Genomic DNA, 24,141 nt, shown 5'->3' on the forward strand with positions numbered 1-24,141 from the left:
GTCAATTAAATTACCAATAACTTAGAAACTTAAATTCAACTTTGAATATGTTTAAACTGGTTATTTTTAAAAAGCAACAAAAGTTACTTAAAATATTTATATAAAAAAAAGTTTCTTGCCATGCTAAAATTTAGAAGAAACTTTATGAAAAATTAAAGGCAGTAGCTATTTAAGTAGTTAAGGAAACATCGTCTAAAAATAACGACACTATGTCCTCGGCACTTCTGTGAGAGAACTCACTGTAGGAGAAGCCCTGTGTCTGGGAGCAGACACCACTTTCGCCAGAACTCTCCACGTGACCCAGGCGCAGGACGCCGCGTGCAGGTCTGCCCGCTTAAGCAAGTGCACGCAGGTGAGGGAAGAGAAGAGAGCGGTCCCCGCACCAACCACGGTTAACCTCTCTCACTGTTTTAGAGTCACGTCACGTGTACCTGCGTAACGCCAGGGGCTTTTCTTACCCATTTTCGTGGTCCCCTGAAAGGTGTTTCAATGTTTCTAACACACACTTTGGGGGCCCCTCACGGGCACTGCAAATGTCTTGAAGCAACCACCCAGTGTCTCTTTCATGGGCCATGCCGTCACTGCTTAATTTTAGAGAGGGCACGTGTATGTTCAGGTGTAACAAAGATGGTCTCCATCTCAGTCAGCAGAAGACCCCAGCTGGATGCGAGTGCCCCTTACCAAGCACCGCCGCCCAGTGCTGGGCCAGCCCCGTGGCGATGGGCGGCAGAGAGGCAGCTGCCGCCTTCCTCAGGAGGGTGGCCAGGAGGTTAAATAAATGTGCCCACGCCTGGTAGAACGCCGAAACCAGCTCTCCATCTGTGGAGTTAATCACAACATGTCAAGTTACGAATGCAAAGAAAAGGGGCCTTTTAAAATACAAAATTCATCAGACACTTCATTACACTTAAAATAAGGTGTGTACTTGTCAGACAGGGCCAAATGCAACTCAGCATGAATTTACTTCAATTACTTTCTCTTTTATATTGCTTCTTAAATATATCTTTCCCCCCTCTTCCTGCAGACAAATAAATATGCGCTCCCACATCCCCTCCCATCATTAAAGCACATCCAACAGACACGAGTGTGACAGACTGATTGTGAGGCCAGAACTTGAAAAGCACTTATCGGGCACACTGTAGAAAGATGTCAGTGTTGTGCTGCTTCTGTAGAAGCCAAGGTTCCCCGGTTTCCTTCCCCCTCCTGCAGCCTTGTGGGGGGGGGGGGGGCAACAACGTGCCAAGGCCACGGAGCAGAAGAGGAGTTTCTCGAGGCCCCGGAGGGGGGCTGCCCCACAAGGAGGACGGTGCTGCAGCTCTGCCCAAGGCTGACGTCCCGGGTAGCCTTCTCCCTCCCCTCCGCTCCGCACCGGAAAGAAAGCTGGAGGCAGCCGCTCTCTCAGGGCTGCCGTCTCCGCCCACACTGCCCGCAGGCTCCACCCACCTGCGTCTGCCTCCACCACCCGGTGAAACCAGGACGGCCCTCCACCCCGCTGTGCTGCAGCACCCACCAGGCGTCTGGAAACAGCCCTTGTCTTTCTCTACTCCTTCGTTATCGCCAGTTCTACAGGAGTCTTTCAGGCAAATGCTTTCTCATGACCAGCCCCGTTAAGTATTAACTCCACAGATACTGCATCTGCGGATGTGCTGCTATCCGTATGTCTGCACTTCACACATATAAAGAGTATAAAGCTTACTAGTTTTATTCAATACAGGCTTAAGGCAGCTAAATGAAGTATTTCAGTGGCAAGTTAAATTAAAAATTTAAAAACTATTAACATTTAACTTTATAACTATGCTCGCTGAACAACTTCTAATTTATTCATATATCCAAATGTACCAAATTACATATGAACATTACAAATCATAATCAATTTTTATAAAATTACTCAAGACTTTTATTTTTCCAGAAAAAAATGTTAATTTCTTAAAAAATATTTTAGTGGACTTTTAACTCTTGCTAGATATGAGAAAATAACCTTTAACTTAACCACTTAGTAGATATACATTCAGATGCCATTGACATTTTTCTCTTCAGCACCTGATGTAATCGATAGGTTCAACACTTATGTAATTAAATAATAATGCACTACTTTTATTTAATGCTCAAATCCCGAGTCACGCACAAAGGCACAGGACCAGTGGTGCGTCCGCAAGTGGCCGCCAAGGTGCGCGGGCTGTCGCTGCCACGAGGCGCAGGCGCCGGCACCCGCTGGAGCAGTGCAGTCAGGGCCCCGGGCCGGCAGCTCCAGCCGGCACCGCTCCGGTCCGCCTCCCGGGGGCTCCGCGGTAACGCTTCTCAAGCGGCACCCCAGGAAACCCGACCGGAGGACCACATACTGAGGAATGAGATCTCACTGGGCAGAGAGGCGAGCTCTGGCGGCCACAGACCGCTGAAGAGCTGGAGCTCTTCCCCGCCCCTTCACCCAGGTTCGGTTTTTGCTCCCTGGGGCGGGTGATGTCACCCTCCTTGTAGAGAAGGCACAGCCGCACGGATCAGCTTAGTCAGGACCTCGCCGCCTTGAGCACTGGGACACTTACAACACCGATGAGACACGGCACCGGCGTGGCTGACTGAGCATCCTTGAACATTTCTCTTAACGGACCTCAAGCCAAGCCAAGCCACAAAATTCGAAGGACCAGACAGGAATGAATTGACAAGCAATGAGAATTGCCAAATGATCGATCACGTCGTCATAAACAATTTTAGACAACTATCCCATGTTAATTTTGATCAAGATCCCACTTTTTTTATTGGTCTCTACTACTAAGTACTATATTCAACTTTTCATCATTTTTCCATCATTTCACACCTAGATGTTCTAATGTTAGCCTTGCCTACACTTATAACTGGAGGTGAGTCACTGGAAGGTCTCCTGGCCTTGGCCACGGTTTACAAGAATAACTGCTAAAGCTCTTCCTCACGTTCCTCACATTCCATAATGAACTTGACTTTTGTGTAAACTGACAGCGCAGGGACGGCCCTCGGGCCCACACAGACTGCCCTCAGGTGGTCCCCCGGCACCTCCTACTGCACCCAAACTACAAAACACACCCCGAGACCCCCAAACACTGGTACCGGGTCCCCTGAAGCGCACCTTGCAGCGAACACCTGGTGCAGAGGTTTTCCCTGCAGTCTTACCTGCTTCCCTCCCGAACTGACACAATAAAGCTCACCCGACAGGTCGCTGGTGCAGACGGCGAGAACTCTGATGACGTTCGTGACGAGAGGGTTCAGAAGCCCGTCCAGAAGCACGAGGTCGGGGTCCACCACCACACAGGACTGCAGGAGCCGGGACAAGGAGCACAGGTACTCGAGGAGAAACGACACCTGCGGCGAGGGACAGGACGTGAAACGGGGCCCGCCGCGGGGAGGATGTGTCCTACTTTTCCACGCACTGGAAGGAACCTCTTTGTCAACACGGCAATAGAAAGACTAAGAAAATAGTAACCACAACTTTCAAAGACCTCAAATGAATACACAGTGGATGGGGCATTGTTTTGTTTTGTTTTTTTTTTTCATTATTGTTTGAGTACAATTTTCTATCTTTTCCTCCCATCCCAGCCTACCCATCCAGCCCTCCCCACCTCCCTCCATCTCTACCGGCCCCTAGTTTTTGTCCGTGTGTCCTTTATGCTTGTTCGTGAGCACATCATTAACTGGGACATTAACACCACCAACTATATCAACACCAAACAAAACAACATTTATGAAGCCAACTGAATTTCCATTTAGAGAAAGCAAGCCTCAGAACTTTTCAAGTAGCTAAACTGTGGAATCAATATTCTCAGAGAAGCAGCAAAGGGCATTCCAAAGCCATAAAGCCTATAATTTTATACAGAAAAAAAAAAGAAAAATTATAAAACACTCTTCAAAGGGCATAACGGGGGGGTGGGGACAGGTAGCCTACTAGCCTGATTATTATTACAAATAAAATGCAAATGATTGCATGTCTGCCCTCAACCACCCTTCAGCATAAAAAATACTATTAATTACAAAAGAAAAATTCAATCTGCCCCAATATTACCAATAAATCCATTTCTGGACTGTTGCTTGTAATATTATAAGAAGCATTAACTGACAAAAGTACTTTAAGAAAACTTCCTGGATATGTAAAAAGTAAAGAATAAGCTGCGATGTCTCCTTTATCTGTGATCCCCGGGAAATGCAATCGTGCACACGAACCAACGTCAGAGAGGCGCTCTGAAGGCCCCTCTCCATATGTGTGCACACGCGGCACACTCATTCCTCCCACTGCACTCTGAGGCCGCTGGTGGCACTTCAAGTGACTGTGCTGTCACATAAGTTAGCGCGACAGGCGTCCCGTGCACGCTCACTCCTGCGGGGACTCACTGACCCCCGAGGACGGGACCAGCACGGCCAGGGACAGGCCTGGTGGGCCCTGGGGTCCCTGAGGGCACACAGACAGGCCAGCTCCCAGCCCCCCCGGAACCCCAACGAACACACAGAGGCAGGGTGCTGTGTTCCTCACCCTTGTTGGGGGTCTGCCTCGTTCTGAAAGCAGGAGACTGGGCTGGCCCACCTACGCCTTTACCCCACACGCATCCTGTAGCCCTTCTTACAAAATTGTTGATTTTGAAGTGACGTTTCTATCAGCCACAACTACCCAAAGAACCGTTAAACATTCTGTCTAGTCAAGAACTCAAAAATAATTCACATATTCTTATCAGACTGGGTTTTGAAGAGACACAGAGAACTTGAAACAATGCCACTGTAGGTGAGCATGACGGAGATAGCCTAAAATCACTGATGGGGACGAGGGGCTGCTACCCCTCCTCCTTCCTTAACTTGGCGCTGAAAGATACCCAGATCCTGGATTAAACCTTTATCGCTCGTTAATGATGGAAGCAGCAGCAGAATCCGTCTTCAACCCCTCTGCTCCTTTCTGTGCCCCAAAGGTGAAAACGTCAAGTCACCTGTTTCACACGACCCCATCACAGCAGGGACAGCCGGAGAGGTGTCCGCCGCCCTCCTACAGGCAGTGCGGCCTCGGGGGCGGGGGGGGGGGCGGTTCGTGTCCCCGGCACCCACAGCTCGCGGACGCACAGGCGGGCCCCCGGGGCAGGAAGGAGACGCGGCCCCCTCACCTGAGCCTGCGTGTGCCCCGCTGGGGGGGACGACGGCAGCGGGGCCTTCAGCTCCTGCACACAGCTCTCTATGAGGGTGGCGTCGGCGACACTGTCGGGGACAGAAAAAAAAACCCTCTGATGATTAGCAGGCCTCTTGTTAAAGATTAATAAACCCGAATTTGAAGTGAGAATGTAACCTTGAATAGAATTCAAGAGAAAGGGTTTTAACAAAGAAAAGTCGATACATGTTTATAAAAAGGAATTTCAGAGCACAGGAAAAGATCTTATCAGACACAAGTGGGAAGCAAAGACTTTCAAAGAAAAACGTCTAATGAAACCATATGAAAGGCATCGCTTGTAACCCTCACGCTGACCCCATTAAACAGGTGTCGTCAGCGACACCCGGGGCCACGGCTGCAGCGCTGCCGAGGGGACCAGCTCCAACGGGACCCTAAGGTGGGCTGATTCGGCGCCCACGGCCGTTTTTACCATACCGCACCACCAATAAGAACTCAGAAAAAGTTATGTCAGAGGCTTATTAGTACTACAGATAAATGGAAGATCCAAATCATGATTTCCCCAAATCTTATAAGAATTTTTTTCTAGTAAAAAGTTCAGTCTCCATCACTAAATAAATCCAAATGCATTTTCAAACCGTGGACATTCCCCTGATAATGACCACTAGGGGGCTAAATGCCCAACTCCTCCACTTCCGGCCAGAAGGACCAAGGGGCCGGAACAGCCCTCGCGTGTGGTGGAGGGCAAACAGGGTTTGGAACCTCTGAGTTTTACAAAGTCAGGATTTTTTTTCCGAGGGGAGCCAAACAGTCAGTGTAACGAACTGATACAAGTGGCTGGCTGATCAGCTCTAAAACCAAGGCTGTCAGGGCGGAGCAAGCATGCAGCCGGAGGAGCCCGCAGAGGAGAAACAGTCCGCCGGGACCCACAGTCCTGCAGCGGCGGATACAACCTTCAGGACCCACCTCCGCCCCCGCCCCCCAGAGTGCTGCTTCTCTCTCACCTGCAGAGCAGCTCTAGGAGCCGAGCCCGTCGGAAGGCGTGCGCGGTGTCCCTGGGGGCGATCACCAGCAGGCTGTCGCAGAGGCTGCACACCGCGGAGAGGAGGGGCGGGGTGACCAGGACGCACGGGCGGGGCCAAGGAGCAGAAAGGGACGAGTCGCGAGGAAGCCGTGGGGACACAGTTTCGGCCTGACCTGGGATTGAAAGCACGCAGAGAAAACATCGTCTTTTGTTCACCCTGCGGTCCTGTGCAACAGCGGCCAGTCTGACAGTCAGAGGAAGTTTCTGCGCGTGTCAGAGACGGCTGGGAGGCCCGCGTGCTCCACTTGGGGCCTTCGCAGCGGGGAGACGTATGGGCCCCACCGGAACCAGATGGTCAAGGTCAACACCACCAATAACAGGACAGGCAGGAACCACGGTTCTGCTGCAGGAGGCGCCGACGGTCTCACCACGGGGGAACAACCAGACGTCTGACCTCCTGCAGCGCAACTGGCCTGGGACTGTCACAAAGGCCAGGGTCCGGGAAGGCAAAGCAAGGCTGCGGAGTGCTTCCGGGTCAGCACCCGAGAGACGGGGCAGCTGGGTGCGCAGCCAATCCCAGCCCGGATCTAGCCGAGAACGGGAACTTTTTCCTCTGCTACAAAGGACATTCATGGGACGATATGCAATCTTTGGAAAAGGTCTACAGAATAGATCATATGGCTGCGTCATTGTTAATTTCCTAGTTTTGTGATTATAAAAGACAAAATTTCCCCTCTAATTATTAATTCCTTCGGGAAGGCACTCTGAGAATATATATCACCAAGAAAGATCTGACATTTTAAATCAAATAAAACTGGGAAAATTAAATTTAGGTAATTCTACAGAAATACCTCAAATGGTTTTGAGGGAGAATTTTAAATACTAGTCACAAAACATGTATTACATACATATCTTCAGCACGTCTGTCCAGGGTAAGCACACAGAAGAAAGGATACCAGTAAAATGGGGAGGGGCACAGCATTAAAGAAATTCACACTCAATGTATCTATTGTAATTTGTATATTTTATCTGGACAGAATTATCCCAGTTGTCCATATGTACAGTACCCAAATAGATAAACACTGTTATTTTGTGATGATTAAACTAGATTAATCAAATGTAGCTTCTGGCTCAAGAGACCCTGGTAATGGTTTTCTTATAACAAAGAATTTTTCTTGAACAAAAGTCAGAAACTAAATTGAAAGATGAAAAGCCGGTGTCTGGAGCGGCCCTGATGCACATGCGAGAGAAACTGCTTGTCGCCCCGCCCTGAACCACGCCGGGATGGGGTCATTCCCAAGTAACTCAGGAATCACAGCGCAAGCAACCAGACGGCTCGCTAGCCTCAATGAACAATCCTGCCAGACGTTCCAGCTGAGGGAACTAAAATCTCATTATCACGAAAAAAAAAAACAAAACCTGCATCTGAATACTATTTTAATAAAAGATGGGATTCAGGAAGACATCAAAAGCACTCAAAGCTGGCCTCGTCTTGCGGCTCACTGCCAGCACAGAGGCAGTGCGGGATTTCCGGCCAGGTTCAAAGACGTGTGACAGACCCAACAGAGAGGCTGAAAAGCTTTTTGTCAAATACACACACTGAAGTGACTGGCAATCGGTGAAAGTGTCCATGAAACATACGTCCTAAGCACAATCCTTGAAAATAAACTAAATCCAAATCAAGAATGACAAAACGAAATACCCACGCAAGTGTCCAGGGGTGGGCAAAAGAGGGTTAAATCACCAGTCGTTATTATACGAAAGGTAAATCAAAACTAAGGATATACAACAACAACAAAAAGACAACAGACCACACAATAACAAACAAGAACAAACTCTGGGTCTCGCGCACTCACGGCTGAAACCTGCTTGGCCCCGCCCCCGGATGTCCACACACAAATCTGCACGAAAGTGACTGCAGCATTATTACTCGTAACAGCCGAACGGCAGGGAAACCCCAGCGCCCACGACTGAAGGACTGAAGGACGGGCAAACCACACGGGTCCGTCCAGGCCGGGGAGCGTCCTTCGGAGACGAACAGGAGCAAGGCGCTGACACGCGCCACCGCACGCATGACGGGCCTCGAGGGCCTCGTGCTAAGCGAGAGACGGCAGCCACAGAAGGGCACGTGCTGCAGGGCTCCATTTACAGGAAATGTCCCCACTGGTGGGTGGGCTGGGGCTGGCGAGAGTGGGGGCGGGGACGGCGACCCCTAACGGATGCAGGGTTCCTTCCGGCTGATGAAACGAAACATTCTAAAGCTGACTGTGGTGACGCCCGCACAACGCCGTGAACATGCTAAGAACCGCTGAACCGCGCACTTAAGATGGCACGTGAGCTGTATCTCAAAAGAGAGTAACACGAGGCAAACACACGTTCAGAGGCAAATATTCATGAAATTCTTTATCAAATTTCATTTCACACTCTTGCGTCTTTAGCTACTTATACAATCTGCATCTGTTCCTTTGTTCTCAAGAAAATCAAGTAAGTTTTTCCTCACTTTTGTATACTGTCAACATAAACTACTAAAAATCAAAATGGGAAATGGTTTAGGAAGTTATGAGCAAGTACTGAAATAAAAATTCAGAGTAATGTCTTAATTATTTTTGAAGTTCTAGAAAGCATTTTTCTCAGCGGATGCTTACTCTTCAGTGTTTAATGTTACCTTTTTGTAAGATAGTATATTCTGACCTGGCTGGTGTGGCTCAGTGGATTGAGTGTCAGAACGCGAACCAGAGAGTCACTGGTTGGATTCCCAGTCAGGGCACACGCCTGGGTTGTGGGCCAGGACCCCCCAGTAGGGGGCGTGAGAGAGGCAACCACACATTGATGTTTCTCTCCCTTCTCTCTCCCTTACCCTCTCTCTAAAAATAAACAAATAAAACCTTTTCGAAAAAAAAATGCCTATTCCTTACAGGCTAGGAATTTAATGTTAAGTTGTAACCTTCAAGCATAAACATATATGTACGTGTACTTATATTTAGAAGCATAATGGAGTTGGAAACAGTTCCTAAGGCAAGGTGTAACACTGTACATATTGCTATTAATAAAAATGAACCCTAGGCTACTCATCCCGCATTTGTAGTGAAAGAGACCCAATGCATTCTGTGTGCTTTACAGTGGAAGCACAGTCGGAAAAACACTCAGGACACGACTCTCGTCACTCCAAGGGGACTCCTGTGGTAAACCGAACTGTTCTTCCAACGGAGGGAAAACATGCAGTTAACGAATACCCATCAGCCCCCCAGTTATCTGTGCTCAACTAACACAACTCCACACGCCATCAGACTGTTCAGTGGGTGGCCAAACTCCCGCTTACAGTTAGAAATATTGGTTTTGTTACTTTCAGATATATTTATTCTAATTGATTCTATCATGTTCTGTGACATTTCATTTTGTTCTGTTCTAGACACTTTGTTCTGGAGCTTATTCAATTCTGCTCTCATCTAGACGTTTACTGCCAGAACATCTATCTGGCCCGGCCTCTTGTCCTTTTCCTTCTGCAAGTACCGAGCAGACTCTTCCCGGAGGTACCTGGAGCCACAAACAGGCCGCGCGAGGAGGATTCCGGGAGGGACGCGGCGGAGGGCGGCGCTGGCGGTGACAGTCCCGAGCTCCCCGAGGAGGGCGCCACCTGCGGAGCAGCAAGAACACGCTTTTACTCACGGCGACCGCGCCTGCGGGTCACAACACGGACAACGACAGACAAGCACGATGTGCGCGGAAGGGTATCCCGAAACGGGAGGTCTGGGGCCAAGCCGCACCCGCTGGTCTCCCTGGGGACGGTCTGTGTTTTGAGAGTTACCGCCGTTTGGCGAGTGGCATTTTCTACTTCTTATGTACGACCTGTTGCAGTTTTTGTATGTTCTGTTTGTTATGAGCTTCACCTTATCCACTTATTTAGGTATGGACTCTTTCTCTGACTTACTGAACTTAGCGTGCTACCTTCGAGGCCCACCCTTGTCTCGCGGGGCGCGTGTCCACTCCTGTTTGGGCTGATAACCGCCCCCTCCTCCCCCCACCCCCCGCCCCTGTACGTGTACGTGGTGATTTCCCCACGGGTTTCCACCCACCGAGGGAGAGTTCGGCTGCGCATCCTGCTCATTGTAAAGAACGCTGTAACGAACGTGGGGTGTGCGGAGCTCTCTGAGTTAGCGTTTTCATTTCCTTTGGGTTAATTTCTTCATTTCTTAACTCATAATCAAAGAGGTGTTTTTAAGTTTCAAATGGCGCACAGATTTTAATAGTGCTTATGAACAAATTAGCTGAAGTGTTAAAAGAGTTTTCTCTACCTCTCCCCATAGTGCAAAAGGATTATTTTTAAAATCAGGAAATATCCTGACAGTGTTTCAGTTACCTTTTTTAAAATATTAAACACAACATAAATTCTGTAGAAGGCAAACACAATTTCACTATCAGTTTATAGATAAAAAGACTGCGCGGCCTCCTAAAACTGACAAAGCCCAAACCGGTGAGTTCGGCGCCTCCTGTGTGAAGAATACCTCGTCTAGCAAGGGGACGCCACTCTTTTTCTCAGCGCCCACGGGTTCTCTCTGCCACGGCACCCACTCCCGCACCGGGCACGCACTCCAGCACCGGCCGAGGTCCGCACCCGGCGAGGGCCGCGTCGGCGCATGCGCACAGCACCCGCTGTCAGAGAACTCGGGAATCGACCCTGCCTCCGGCTCACACATTACACTGCGCTGCTCCCCACGCGCGTGGAGCGCACCGGCATCCTAACAACACCCGCGGGAGGGTAGCTTAGCCTCGAGGTCACAGAATGAAGGCAAAAGCCAAGGCTATTTTCATTGACCGTTCCTCAGAGTACAAAGAGTAAGTTTGAAGGAAATACTAGAAGAGATGAATATGCAGGTTGAAAACCCACCTTTCAACGTTAAGACCTTACTCTCCTCTTACCGCTTCCAGTCGGACATTTTGGGAAAAAAAATAAATAAAAGAAGCGACAGGAAGCTGCAGCCAAAAAAATAAGCTACACACATAAAGGCATCCAAAGAGGAAACCTAGGTAACTTTCAGTCTAAGTAACACATAAAAAGGATGTCTATTAGGTGCTTTATTTTATATTATATTAGATCCAGATAATAGGGAAAAAACTGATAACTTGTTTTTTTTAAATCTGCCCACGACTGGATATAAGAATGTACGAGGCAGAAGAAACGCCGCCAGCAGACACAGGACACCTCCGTCGTGCAGCCTGTGACCGCACCACAGGCCGGGACCGGCATTTTCCCCCCGCGGGCACAGCATGCACGGAACCTAAGGAGGAGAAGGCTTTCCGCTGGAGCCCTCCTCCCCTCTTCCTGGACCCACCTGGGCTGCGACACTCCCGCAGACCCCCGCAGACAGGCACAGAGGCAGCGCCCAGGGCGGGGCTCAGGGCCCAGGAAACACCCGGCTCCCAAAAGCACAGCCGCAGTTCCTGACCAAAGGTCGGGGGTTCATAAAGGCTGTGTTTTGTACACTTATTTTTCTCAGTGCAGTCCAAGGAGGGGAAGCAGAAATTGGTAAACACAATTTTACAAAGAACCTACCAGTTAGTTGTATGGGGTTGGGCAAAAGTACGTTTACAGCTGTTCCTATGGAAAATACGAGTGATGAATAATACAAAAATGAACTGTGCTTCGTGCACTCACAACTGCAGACCTGCTCTGACCACTCACGGACCACAGCTCATGCCGGTGGACGGGGAGGCACAAGGACTTCTCCGTACAGTAATATGCTGTGTTTAAAAAACTCACTATGGGTGACTTGTATTTCTACTAGCCTATCTATACTTTAATATTTGCCACATTAATATATTTGATCAAGACAAAGAAGTATTAGACTGAATTGCTCCAGTTCAATACTCAAATCCTTGCTTGTTTCAAAATAACCTTCAATGAAAATTTGTTTGATTATATTTACTGAGACCCATCAATATATAACTACGTTCCTTGTCATCTTGAAAAGCGGCTGTCAGTCACCGGGAGGGGGAGGTGTGTGTGAGTCTCAGATGCCACAGGTACCCAAGGCCTGACTTCCTCTGGGTCCTCACTTCTGGAAAAGGACAAGTAGGGGTGTGGCCACCTTCGGACTCCTGGTAGGATTCTGACACCAAGACGGTAGTCATGGCAACACAGATCAACTCAAGTCAGAGGGGCCATGCTTTTCCAAGGACAGACCTCTGCTGACCTGAGACTTCCACCCGTTCCCAGGGGTGGCGGTGGGCTTAGGTCACCGGCAAACTGAGCATGTTACGTCACCCCCTCACTCCCCTCCAGGGGAGCACAGTCTCATTTGCTGTGCGCCCCATGGGAAGGACAGGCCCCCGGTGGGAGGCCAGGGTCGTCCTCCTGGAACAGTGTGACTGTCTGATCTGCATCTAGTTCTTGCTCTAGTCACTAAAACGGCCTCAGGAAAAAGCGCAGCCTGGACTTCTCCCTCCCTTTACTCTGCTACATGCCACATCCTGAGATCTGCCATTCACATCCCACAGCAAGACAAATGAAACTGAGTTCCCCTTGAACTGAAGTGCGTACACCTCTGGCCTCACCGCCTCCCTGGTATTACAGAAGGCAATGAACAGCCACCGCACTGAGAGACCCAAACGTTGCTGACACAAACCAAAAGAGAGAACCTCTGCATCAATGTCTGTAAACAGGTGTGATAACTAAAGAAGTTATCGTACTGCATTGCAACATAGGCAGCTTTAAGAGAGTTGCAGTTTTAAGAGAGTCCTTTTGAAATAGCTGGAAACAGCAAAGTCACTTATCACATCAACATAGAATTTGAGTTTAAAACTGTTCTCCTAGTTTCCTGTCAGACAGACAAAATGCGTCAACTGACCAAAAACGGTTTTCTCTGTGCTCTGCCTTACAGAAACAAGCGTTCCCTGGAGACTTTAAAATTTTTCAAAAGTTAATTCAGGAGTTGCGTATTTTATTTTTCAAAATGATTTCCTAATACCTTTCATCCCCTTTCATCAAAAACAGCACTGGTGCCTAAACATGTTATTTGATTTAAAAAAAAAAACTAAGAGAGGACACAGGAAGACAATGAGGGTCTGTGATGTGAAAACAAAGAGAGGGTGGAAATCTACTCCCATGTTTCAAGCATAACACAAATAAGATCTGAGAAGTTTCTAAGGAATGTTAGGTGGCACGTGGACGCCTTTCTCCACGTGCCCGAGAGCGGAAACGCTCCGGCCTGCTTCGCAATCTCCGGTCCTGGATTCTAGGCAAACTGCCACCGGAAGCTGAAGTCACTTTAACTGTATACACTCGCATCGTGACTGATATGCATACAACTTAAAAACAAGGGAGCTCAGGAAACACCATGGAGGACGAAGAGGAGAGGACAGGTCCGCTGACTGCCCTCCAGCGGTGCAGCCCTGACCCCCGAACCCACCGAACGCGTGGCCGCACACAGCTCACGCGCAGGCGCCGTCCCTGAGCTCCTGGGCCAGGGGTTATTATGTAAAATAATGGGTCTTTCACCAAGATTCAGAACATGTATTTTAGTACAAACATATAATGAGACCCAAACCCACTTCACGTATTTCAGTTAGAGATTGCTGCTTAATAAAATTGCTGAAATCTAGTTCAACATGTTTTTGTTTCTTGAAACGTCTGCCCTTGAGAGCAACAGCTGTAACTCTGTAATTACTTAGCTTGGAAAACTTCAAACACACCAAAATGAGTACAAAACACGGAAAAAGGTACAATAAATATTATTGGCTCTTCCTAATAATTTTTAAAAGAATAATTATAAAATAGCACGTGCTCTGCACACCAAAGAGAACGAATGTTCTATCTATACCTGCCATTGCATGCGTCCTACACAGGTGTCCCCAGGATGCACTTCTGTAAGTGCAGGTGCCATCCCAGCACAAATGAGCTAACGGCCTCCACATTGACAGAAGTGCCCCTAGTCAAATAATGATGACAACAGTAACACATTTTCAGGGCCCTTCTCAGAAAACCTAGTACCCTAGTCTCTGAGATTTATGCTATAATAAAACTGAGAAATGCAAAAGTTTGACTTGCCTTTGCTTTTTGTACTGAAGTGTTTTTGTGTACGACCAATATAACTTGGTATCTACAACACAGCTAAGATAGCTCAAAGCTAATTCCAGCAGCTGGTGTTTGCTGGGGTCTCACTAAAAGCGAACGACTGAAAACCATGCGAAGATTTCCAGGTTAGCCGGCAGCCCTTGAACAAACAGGGAAACCTAAGGAGTGCTTTCAAGCGCAGGTGAGTTAAATAACCCTCTTTGCCTTCCGTCACAGCATTTCTCTTACTGAGACGCAGACACAGAGGCGTTCCAGCTCAGAAGGGAAAGCACGACACCTAGTGGAGCCAGGGCAACCACTCCACTTCCCCAAGGACAGCTGCAGGTTAGGACCGGGGGAAAAAAAAAAGAAAAAAAGAAAAGCACTCTTCTCTCCAGTCTCAAAAAGATTAAAAAAGAACTCTTAAAACTGTAGCAAAAAGCACCAGTTTCTTGAGAAACTGTACCGTAAGTAGCTCCTATTAATGCCTGAATAACGGCCATCATTCTCACACTTCTTTGCCCCTGGAAGCCGGGGACAGCGTTGGCCTTCCTGGTTCTACAGCACCGTAATTATTCCAATGACACTTCACAGCTGAACGTGATGTTTCCCAGTGAAGAATAAATGACTCTGCCTGCTTGTAAAGCAAAGGGACCTTAGGGTCGTTATTATTTAGAAACGCTTGGTGTGCCAAACTTTGCAGAACCGAGCACCCGGCAAAGGGGAAACAGGCAAGAAGGCCCCCCTAACTTTCTGGTGCTCTGCACAACCCAGACGAGCTGCTCCCTGATGCGAGTGTGCAGGAGTGCGCTCATCAGCACTGCACTGCGGTCATTTGAGGGGGCAACCATCTCCAAATCGCTCGGCCTGAAGCCAAAGACAGGTCAGGGGCATCAAGCGTTACGAACCCTTTGGGACCTGCCCTCTTCTCCTACCAACCACTGAAAAACACCAGGGAAGTTTCGGTTCTTTAGAAAAGACAGGAAAGAGGCTGGGAGCTCATCTCCAAGGGTATCCAGTGCAGCGACACGAGCGAGGCTCAGGCTGCGTTTCGAGTCCGCCGTGGCTGCCACGGCAAACAAAGCCGCACGCCTCCCGCCACGCCACCGCTCCCCTAGGTGAATTCGACTCTTCTCAGAGGTCAGGACAAGCACTTGTGAATTCTGTGGAGGTACCATGGTTTCCGAGGTGGAGAGAGAACTGGGATCTCGATCTTGATGGGACATTCTAGATGGAGCACTCCAGAACTTGAATGAGTCGTCCAAGCCTGTGACAACAAGAAGACTGTCACCGTGAATGTCTCCTAGGTACTGTGGCAATTAACAGAAAAACAGTCACTACATGAAAGCAATCAAGAACCAAGGAAAGGTTTGCCTAATTGATTTGTATATAGAGCTAGTTTTACTAAAAATTTACAGACAATTAGCTGAATGTGCTTTAGCTTACTCATATGCAGTTTATCAAGAGCACCAGCTCCCAAACTTTCACATGCTCATTGAAGCAGTTCCTGGGGCCTAATCCAGGAGCCTCCTCCACACCCAAACCGGGCAGCCATCCACGTGCACTGCTAACACACTTACAGCAGGTGTCCATACTCAAGGTTCACGGGCCGCGCCTTCAGTAACACAGGTCCAAAGACACCCCAACAACTGAATGGGTCACTTTCCTAACAGGGACACTTATTTAGAACATCCCTCCTAAGTCCTCCAAGTAAGCAGAAAAGTGAATTAGAAATTTACACTTAAATATTTCAAGGTACAGAAACTTCATGCCTGGGCCCTGGCTGGCATGGCTCAGTGGATTGAGTGCCGGCCTGCAAACCAAAGAGTTGCCAGTTCAATTCCCAGTGAGGGCATGTGCCTGGTTTGCAGGTCCCCAGTAGGGGGCCTGCAAGAGGCAACTACACACTGTTGTTTTTCTCCCTCTCTTTCTCCTCCCCTTCCCCTCTCTCTGAAAGTAAATAAATAAAATCTAAAAACAAAAACACTTCATAGCTATAATTATCCATTGACTCAGAAAAACATACACATATATACATGCACATAAATAACTTTTATTCATAAACACATATACATACACACATCACAGAGGACATATATAATAAAATTATACTATTTCTATACTTTCTATACTATTTCTATACTATTATACTATTTCTATACTTTCTACTATTCTTGGACCTTTTCTGTAAGTGTGAAGTTATGTCAAGATTTTTTAAAATTGCATAAAATTAATCTTAAAATTCAATTTATTTTTATTAAAATTACATAAAATTAATCTTAAAATTCAATTTATTTTATTACTTTTATAGATTATTAAAAGACATAAATCATTAGATGTTCTAAGATCTTATACTTAGGAAATCCAAGAGAATCTACAAATAGAAATGAAGAGGTTTCAATAAGATTTCTTGACAAATGAGTAACACGCCAAACACAAATACATTTTTGGGTTCGTTCGCAAAACAAAGGAGAAAACTTAGTAGGGGAATGTCCTATTCTCAAGTGCTTGGGAAGAACCTTTCTGAAGTTCCAGACAACAGAAGAGGAAAACATAGAACTGTGCTGAGGGTCATGAAACACCTCATGAAACATTGATAGGGTTTTAAAGGTGGTTTCCATGAAGAATTTACAACACAGGAAAATGCTTCAGCGATGTTTCGTGAAAGAAGGGGACACAAAAATGCACGTAAGACACGAGGACCCTGTGACACACGCCCGGCTCCCGGAGCAAGGGGACGGGAGGGACCAGGCCACCGGCGGCAGAGGCGACACCCCGGGGGGGCAGGACCGGAGACGGAATCAGTTTGTCCCGTGTACTTGTCATTACGTTTCAACATTCGGTAGCAAACACTCGGGCTCCTGACAGTTGAGAAGGTGTTATGTTGCTCTGGCTGGCATAGCTCAGTGGATTGAGCGCGGGCTGCGAACCAAAGCGTCGCAGGTTTGATTCCCAGTCAGGGCACATGCCTGGGTTGCAGGCCACGGCCCCCAGCAACCGCACATTGATGTTTCTCTCTCTCTCTCTATCTCCCTCCCTTCCCTCTCTAAAAATAAATAAAATCTTTAAAAAAAGTGTTATGTTTTATAAAAACACCAAGGTGACGTGCTCACCATTCAAGTCGCTGCCGTCTGACGCTCGGTCGGGGGCAGGGCCCTTCCAGTCACACGTGTACAGCCCCAGGTGACACTGCCTCACCATCTGCTGCAGGTGTTGGTAGAAATGGCAGTGATGCAGAAGGGCCTGCAGGGCGGGCTTTCCTGTGAGCGACAGGCCGGAGTCCTCGTCGTGGACACAGGGGCCCTGCGGGGGAGAGGGGGCGACAGGGAGAGAGGGCGACTCACCGCATCCTTCCTCCGGAAGCACCCTTCCTCCGGAACCCGGTGGGCCCCAGACGCCGCACGCCCCGACCCTGCCACACGGGCGGCAGCGAGGCCGACCCGTCACCTCACAGCCGCCTAAGGGGCCACCGCCGACAGAGGCGCCCCTCCGTCTCTCCAGGGGCCAGTCCGCCTGAAATCTGTCCGTGGAATGGCACCGCTTCACCCAAGTACGTATGCGCTTGAGCCATAACCACAAAAAGCTATTTCACAGCCTGCACAGCATGATAAGCATTAAAATAACAGACACCGTGTGACCCAGGCGGCCAGAACGAGTCTTCGTGGCTATTGACACTCTGGGTAAACGGCAGAGACCCACCGAGGCCCACAGTCAGCGTCGCCTGCCACCCCCCGGCCACCTCACACACCGCAGTACACGAATGAACTGAAGCTACTACACGAGTAGCACAAACAGTATTTTTCTAGATATATTTCATAATCCCAGAACAATTTAAAAATATTACACAAATTACATAAAATTATTCAAAATTTCTGCTTTTGCAAAATTGTGTCTGTATAATAGCCTCCTGGGTGAGCTACCACCACAGGGCAGAGCTGACAAAGGTGTAAGAAAAATACATGAGAAAACGGGGCCCATGTAAACGTCAAAAACACATCACTCCAGAGCTCCTAACCCGCCGACTGTTCATTCCTAAAGGCCTCCTGAGGCTGACGGCTGTAACGTCTGCTACCAGGACAGGTATTGGAAACCTACTGTCCCCTGAAATCCATCCCTTCCTTAGGAATAAGTATTTGCAAAGTCAGTGAGAAATTATACATGAAACTATCACGTAGACCTGTAGTAGCTATTCTATAAAGAGGTATAATCATCATAACGATGTCTAATTAAATATAATCACACTTATCCTCCACGTATTCATGTATTTTAAAATTGATTTTTTCTCCAGTTCTTACTAACATAAAAAGAAAAAAAGATTTATAAAGATAACAAAAAATGTCATATGAGACATAAATTTAAAATTAAATCAACCTAATAAAGTTTTAGAACCTGTTTTTTTGTTCCTTGCCTCGAAATCAAGGTGAAACTTATTTGGTTTACCAAGACTGAAGTTCAACCAATTCTGACATGAAACAAAGCATGAATATCCCAGCAAAAAAAGACTAAGAGACAGAAATGTAAAAGGGTACAAGGAAAATCAATTCAGGAGGCCTAATATGGAACTCCTACAATTTGTGTAAACATAAAAGAGAAAAAAAAGTGATTTTTAAAATAAATTAAAAAAAAAAACATCAGAGCCAAGAGATACAGCACATCTGTATCTTCCAATTAAGGAGCTTAATGAGTGTCAAGCAGGAGAAATAGAAAAGACAGATGATCGTGACTTCCAGGATATGCGGAGTGAAGAGAAGATGGGGAGGAGAAGGTCAGCCAGGAAGAGCAGGAAGAGCCAGGTGGGCGTCCCCCTGGTCATCCGCAGCCCCTGACGCTGGAAGACGGCGGCACAGATAGATTCTCACGGACAGCAATGTCCGCCTGGTGTCTGCTAACGAGCCCCAACAATCGTCCGGTGCAATTGAAATAAATTTTCTAAAATGCAAGAGCTCACGAAGTGTATCACTCGTACACTGGCTCTTAGGTAAGAACACAATCATTTCGAGGCTGATTAGTGGAAAAGAAAAATCTAATTAAAGAAAAAGGATGATTGTGAGCTTAGGAAAACTTGCTATGATAAAAAAAACGCAGTGCAATCTAAACTGCAAGGGGGGGAAATCACCCAAATAAATTTGGTAATTACACACACACGCGCGCACACACACACACACACACACACAAAAGCATCTCGTCTGCGGGCCGGGGAGCCCCCGGCCCGGGAAGCGCACGGAGAACGTGCCACCGCAGCCCAGCCACTGGTTCCGTGCTGAATCGCTGGTTTCCCCTTTCTAGAGCCAAACCACACAGATCAATGGAGGCTGCTGGAGAGAACAACATAACCGCACCCGAACTACACTAGGAAAAGGGAAATCGGGCAAAGATGATAAAACTGGTGAAGATTAGCAGCAGCAGGGCGGAGCAGACAGCAGTGACAGGGTAGGGACAGCTCAGCCCACCTTCTCCCCTTCCACGTGGAGCCCAGAGACGGGCCGCAGGAAAGGGGACCCGCATCCGCGGGGGCGGCCAGTGGAGGAAGTGAGGGCAGCAGCAGGGCTACACTGGAGGAGACTGTTTCAATGAGCCACGTCCTGCGTGCCCATGCAGTCACGGAACAAACACATTCCTGCCAACATGCTGAAGAACTAAAACCAATAGGAGGTGAAGGTGCCTCTGCGAATGGAGAGAGGCGGTGAATTTCACTGTAAGCGCTATTAGCTCTTTTAAGCACGTGTACTTATTACTTGAAAAAATCATTTCTTCGAAAAAGTCAGACAATTCATTCAAAACACGTTTTACCTTCTCAAAGAAAACCAAGCGATCTGGAATAGGTGCACATTCTTTTTCATTCGAGTTACCCTAACTAAGCAGTGGGCCCGACCTGCCTGCCCCCTCCACAGGCCCCAGCTTCCTAGCGGCCAAGGCTCCTTAACGCAGGGAAGGACTCCCAGCAGCAGGGAAGCCACACCCAGCCCCGGGGGCCACAGCGGGGCCTGACTCAGGCTCTCCACACGTGACCAAAGGTCCGAGGGCCAGAACCTGGCTGCCCTCCACGCAGAGGCCAGGCTCCGCCCCACAGAGCCACACGCGGTAAAGGAAGCCGGATGCCCGAGTCCTTACCAGCCCTGCCCTCAGGTGGGGGCCGGGGCTGCCGGTCAGCGGAGAACAGCCAGGGAGCCCAGGTAACGACCGAGTGCAAAGCAGGGACACTCTTCAAACCACCAGGAGAAGACTGCCAGCACTTGGCAGTTATTCTGTAATAACTGCTTCGGACAAGAACATCACAGGACACACCCATTCATTCGAAAACACTGTTCTCAAGGACGCAGTAGGCTGTCATACTACTATTCAAACACAGTTCACCCCCAGTGTCGGGCGCTAATGTACCCGATAGCGGTGACGCTTCAAAACGGACTACAAACAAAATGGAAATCACATTTAAGGACAGAGATTTAATGTTTTCAAGGAAAAAAAAATTTTGATATATAAGAAATTTTGAACGTGATAATGCCATGTAGAGATTGGAAAAATGGCCCTAATTACATAAGAAATCCTTAACTACGTATAAATTATGAATATAGTTAAAATGATATTGTTTCTTTGACACTAAGTAGTTACTGTTTTGTGAAATCAACACTCATGACTTGTGATGAACACAGTAAAAGATGAAAAATATGCAACGACAATACCATGTTAAACTATGAAAATGACCCATGACTGAAAATGACCCACTCTCCAACCCCCACACACAAGCAGACATGCAGACGGTCCACAGAGCGCACGGGAGCAGTGACAGCCCCTGCCCCCGCCCCCGCCCCCGCCCCCGCCCAGGAGCAGCGAGCATGTCTGGACACCAGATTTCCGTCTGAGGAAACCCGGGCTCTCTGCGCGGAAGTCTGGTTCCAGGCTGGGGCTCGGAAGTCCCGACGTCTGGCCGCACGGAAAGTAAGCAAGGGCCCAGAGGCGGACGCAGACACGTGAAGAGGACGCCAGGCTTCACGAAGGGGCTCCTCCTGGCCAGATTTGGAGCAACTTCAACGTCTACGTAATGAACGACAGAAACAGACTATAACCCAGGAGACGAACTAAGGGTCCTGGAGTCCATACTGCATACTGGTGTAAATACTGCATACTGGTGTAAATAATACAAAAAAGGGAGTGAGTAAATGGGCAAGGAAGGAAAGCTCCTCCTCCCAGTAAAATGTAACAAACGTACCGGGAGTGATGGAATCGGAAGTCACCACTTGGCAATCATTCTGTAGTAACCGCTTTGCACAAGGACCAACAAGGAAAAGTTAGTGCTAAGAAAGCAGATGCGGAACTGTATGAGCACACTCATATACAGTCTCAAAAGGACCTCCCTGCAAAAGGGAAAACTGCAATATGACTCCGCAATGGAGAAAACAGGCGGAATTCACCTCCACCAGGCGAGCAAATTCCGACCGGCAGTAACAGGACAGAGACAACGCGTCTCCGGAGAGACCGCACTGATGACACACACCTCCATGGCTTTTCTGTGAAACACGCGCAACCTGATCACAGAATATCACAAAAACTAAACGGGCCGCACCCCTCCAGTGCCCTCCTGTGAGGTCGCGAATGTGAACTCAGGCACTTTGCCCTGTAGGTGAAAGAAACCAGGCAGCGCCACGGCCCCGTGGGCAAGCGCCCGGTCACCAGCCTGGGGACCACCGCTGCTGCTTCGAGTCCCCTCACCGCCCCAGAGGAGAACGCAGAGACCTGACCGGGCGCCTGAAACGTTCTGCGTTTCCTTTTAAGAGACCCTGCTGCCTAGAACAAACTTCATCAGTAACGAAATACATACATGCTGAACCTTTACCATCAATCAGCCTCAAATATCTACTGATTGATAAATTGTTGGAAGTCACCCACCTGCCAAGTATAATCCTTTATAATGACTGACGGCATCGGAATGACGAGGAGATTCTGAAGAATAAATGCAGCCTGGAATTAAAGAAGAAAGTCAATACTGCCATCTTGTGGTCGTCTCTGCAACAACCAGCCTCCGTAACTTGGTAACAAAAGTGCCCTCCCTGGGCGGCTGGGCGTGCTGAGGGGCCGGAGAAAGGGGGCCCTGCCGCTCTGGTCTGGGGACCACTAGCAGGGCTGAAACTGTTTCATCGGGAAATATATTTTCTCCTACTCCAGAGTTTTGTTTTCCAAAAAAAAAAAGATCTGTATAAAATATAAACAGTTCTGGTGGCAATGAGGAAATACATTTTCACCATTCTGTCACCCCTGCACACCCACTGTGCGCGCGTGCACACACCCCCCCCATCTTCGCCCCTCTCTCACACGAGCCCCTCTGCATGAAGGGTCCTATCTAACAAAGGTCGCAGAGGGGTCCAAGGAGTATAGGGGGCAACCCCTTCACTAAGCTTGTAAACACGAGAGACCCATCGACACAGAGGTGACAGAAAGTACTTCTCCCGTGAACCTGTTCAGTGCACGATGGAATAGCACGCTGAAACACACCAAGTCTGCTCTGACCCCATCAGGACAGAGGACGCCCACATTCACTGCGGGTTAACACCGCTGCCATGCGCACTAGCACCTCAAGTGGGCTTCCTGCGGGGCGTCAGTGCGATTCCCAGGCCCAGCCCCAGTGCATGTGCACGTCCACGAGGAAGGGGGGAGGTGGACACAGAGGGCGTACCTCCCGGCGCACCAGGCTGCACTCCGACTGGTCCAGGAGGATGTTCACCACGGTGCCCCAGAGCCCACCGGAAATGTTCTGGCAGCTCTGGGCCAAGGCCACGCAGCCGCTCTCCAGGGTGGTCAGTGCGGACCCCAGCCCCAGCGAAGTGAACCGCACCTGCTCGGGTGGAAGAAATGTTCTCACATCAAAGAATCTGATTCCCTAACATAAACTGTTCATTTTACTGGCACGTAAAACATCACACTTTTATGACATTGTCTTGACAATCCTGAATTATAAAAGACACATAAAAACAGTGTCCTGTAAGTGCATGAATAAATAAAATCCTATTCCACAACTCAAGAAGGCAGTAATATAGGAAAAAAACTTAACCAAAAGGAAATGTCACAAAGTGTCTAAACCAGTACAAGTAAGAATAAAAAATACAGCTCACAAGACCTTTTCTAAAGAAAGCAGAGGGTACTTACATATCTTCAATGAGCCAATTCCTGATCATTCCTCATTTTTAAAGAGACTACCTATTATTTTGTACTATCATCCTTAATTTTTTATTTTTTAAAGACTTTATTAATTTTTAGATTAATAGAAGGAGAGGGGAAGGGAAGGAGAAAGAGAGGGAGAGAAACATCAATTGGTTGCTTCTCGCACACCCTTCACTGGGGACCTGGCCTGCAACCCAGGCATATGCCCTGATTGGGAATCGAACTGGTGACCCTTTGGGTCACAGGCTGGCACTCAATCCACTGAGCCACACCAGCCAGCGGCCATCCTTAATTTTTTTGTTTCCTCCAAATAAATGGCTTTAACTTTTTTTAAAAATTGTTTTTCAAAAAGAATAGATTTTTAAAAGATATTTAGCATTTTCCCTGAAAAAAATTTTCAAAACATGTTTTCAAATAAGTTTGATGTAGTAAAATAGGTGCGCCATAGAACCACACCTGCCCAAGCTATGCATTGTGGGGAACTTCTCAACTCTCTGAATTCTAATCCCAAGTACACTTTCACTGTTAAGGTAACAAAAAATGTAGTCATGATATAATCACACAACAAGTGCAAGGGAGAAACTTGCAGAAGTCCAAGTTCAATGCATCTAAACAATGTAACCTCTCGGTTCACATCAAATAATAGCTCCGTACATCAAGGTTTCTATTATAATGGGACATGATCATTTCTTGCTTGAATTAATGGACAGTGTGTATAGTTACCATTACTGTATTATATACTTAAAAATTTGCTACGAGTAGCTCATAACGCTAAACAAATAGTGAAGAAGATGGGAAGAAACTTTT

General features: G+C 48.0%; 1 protein-coding gene across 3 annotated transcripts in view; it reads right to left on the reverse strand.

The window, feature by feature from the left end:
* Positions 1 to 24,141, reverse strand: part of RTTN (rotatin) — a 91,483-nt gene that overhangs the window by 17,210 nt on the left and 50,132 nt on the right. For 2 of the 3 annotated variants that reach the window (XM_045850266.1, XM_045850264.1), the window contains exons 31-39: positions 22,850 to 23,008; positions 22,066 to 22,137; positions 17,295 to 17,484; positions 15,357 to 15,448; positions 9,666 to 9,765; positions 6,112 to 6,310; positions 5,109 to 5,199; positions 3,177 to 3,330; positions 682 to 819 (exon numbers count right to left, since the gene is read on the reverse strand). In XM_045850266.1, the coding sequence (XP_045706222.1) occupies positions 682 to 819; positions 3,177 to 3,330; positions 5,109 to 5,199; positions 6,112 to 6,310; positions 9,666 to 9,765; positions 15,357 to 15,448; positions 17,295 to 17,484; positions 22,066 to 22,137; positions 22,850 to 23,008 (1,195 nt within the window). The remainder of the gene's footprint in view (positions 1 to 681; positions 820 to 3,176; positions 3,331 to 5,108; positions 5,200 to 6,111; positions 6,311 to 9,665; positions 9,766 to 15,356; positions 15,449 to 17,294; positions 17,485 to 22,065; positions 22,138 to 22,849; positions 23,009 to 24,141) is intronic. The other variant, XM_045850265.1, reaches the window with a different exon arrangement.

The sequence above is a fragment of the Phyllostomus hastatus genome, unplaced genomic scaffold (assembly GCF_019186645.2).
Source record: "Phyllostomus hastatus isolate PE091 unplaced genomic scaffold, TTU_PhHast_1.1 phas_contig_80, whole genome shotgun sequence".
NCBI classification, from domain to species: Eukaryota; Metazoa; Chordata; class Mammalia; order Chiroptera; family Phyllostomidae; genus Phyllostomus; species Phyllostomus hastatus.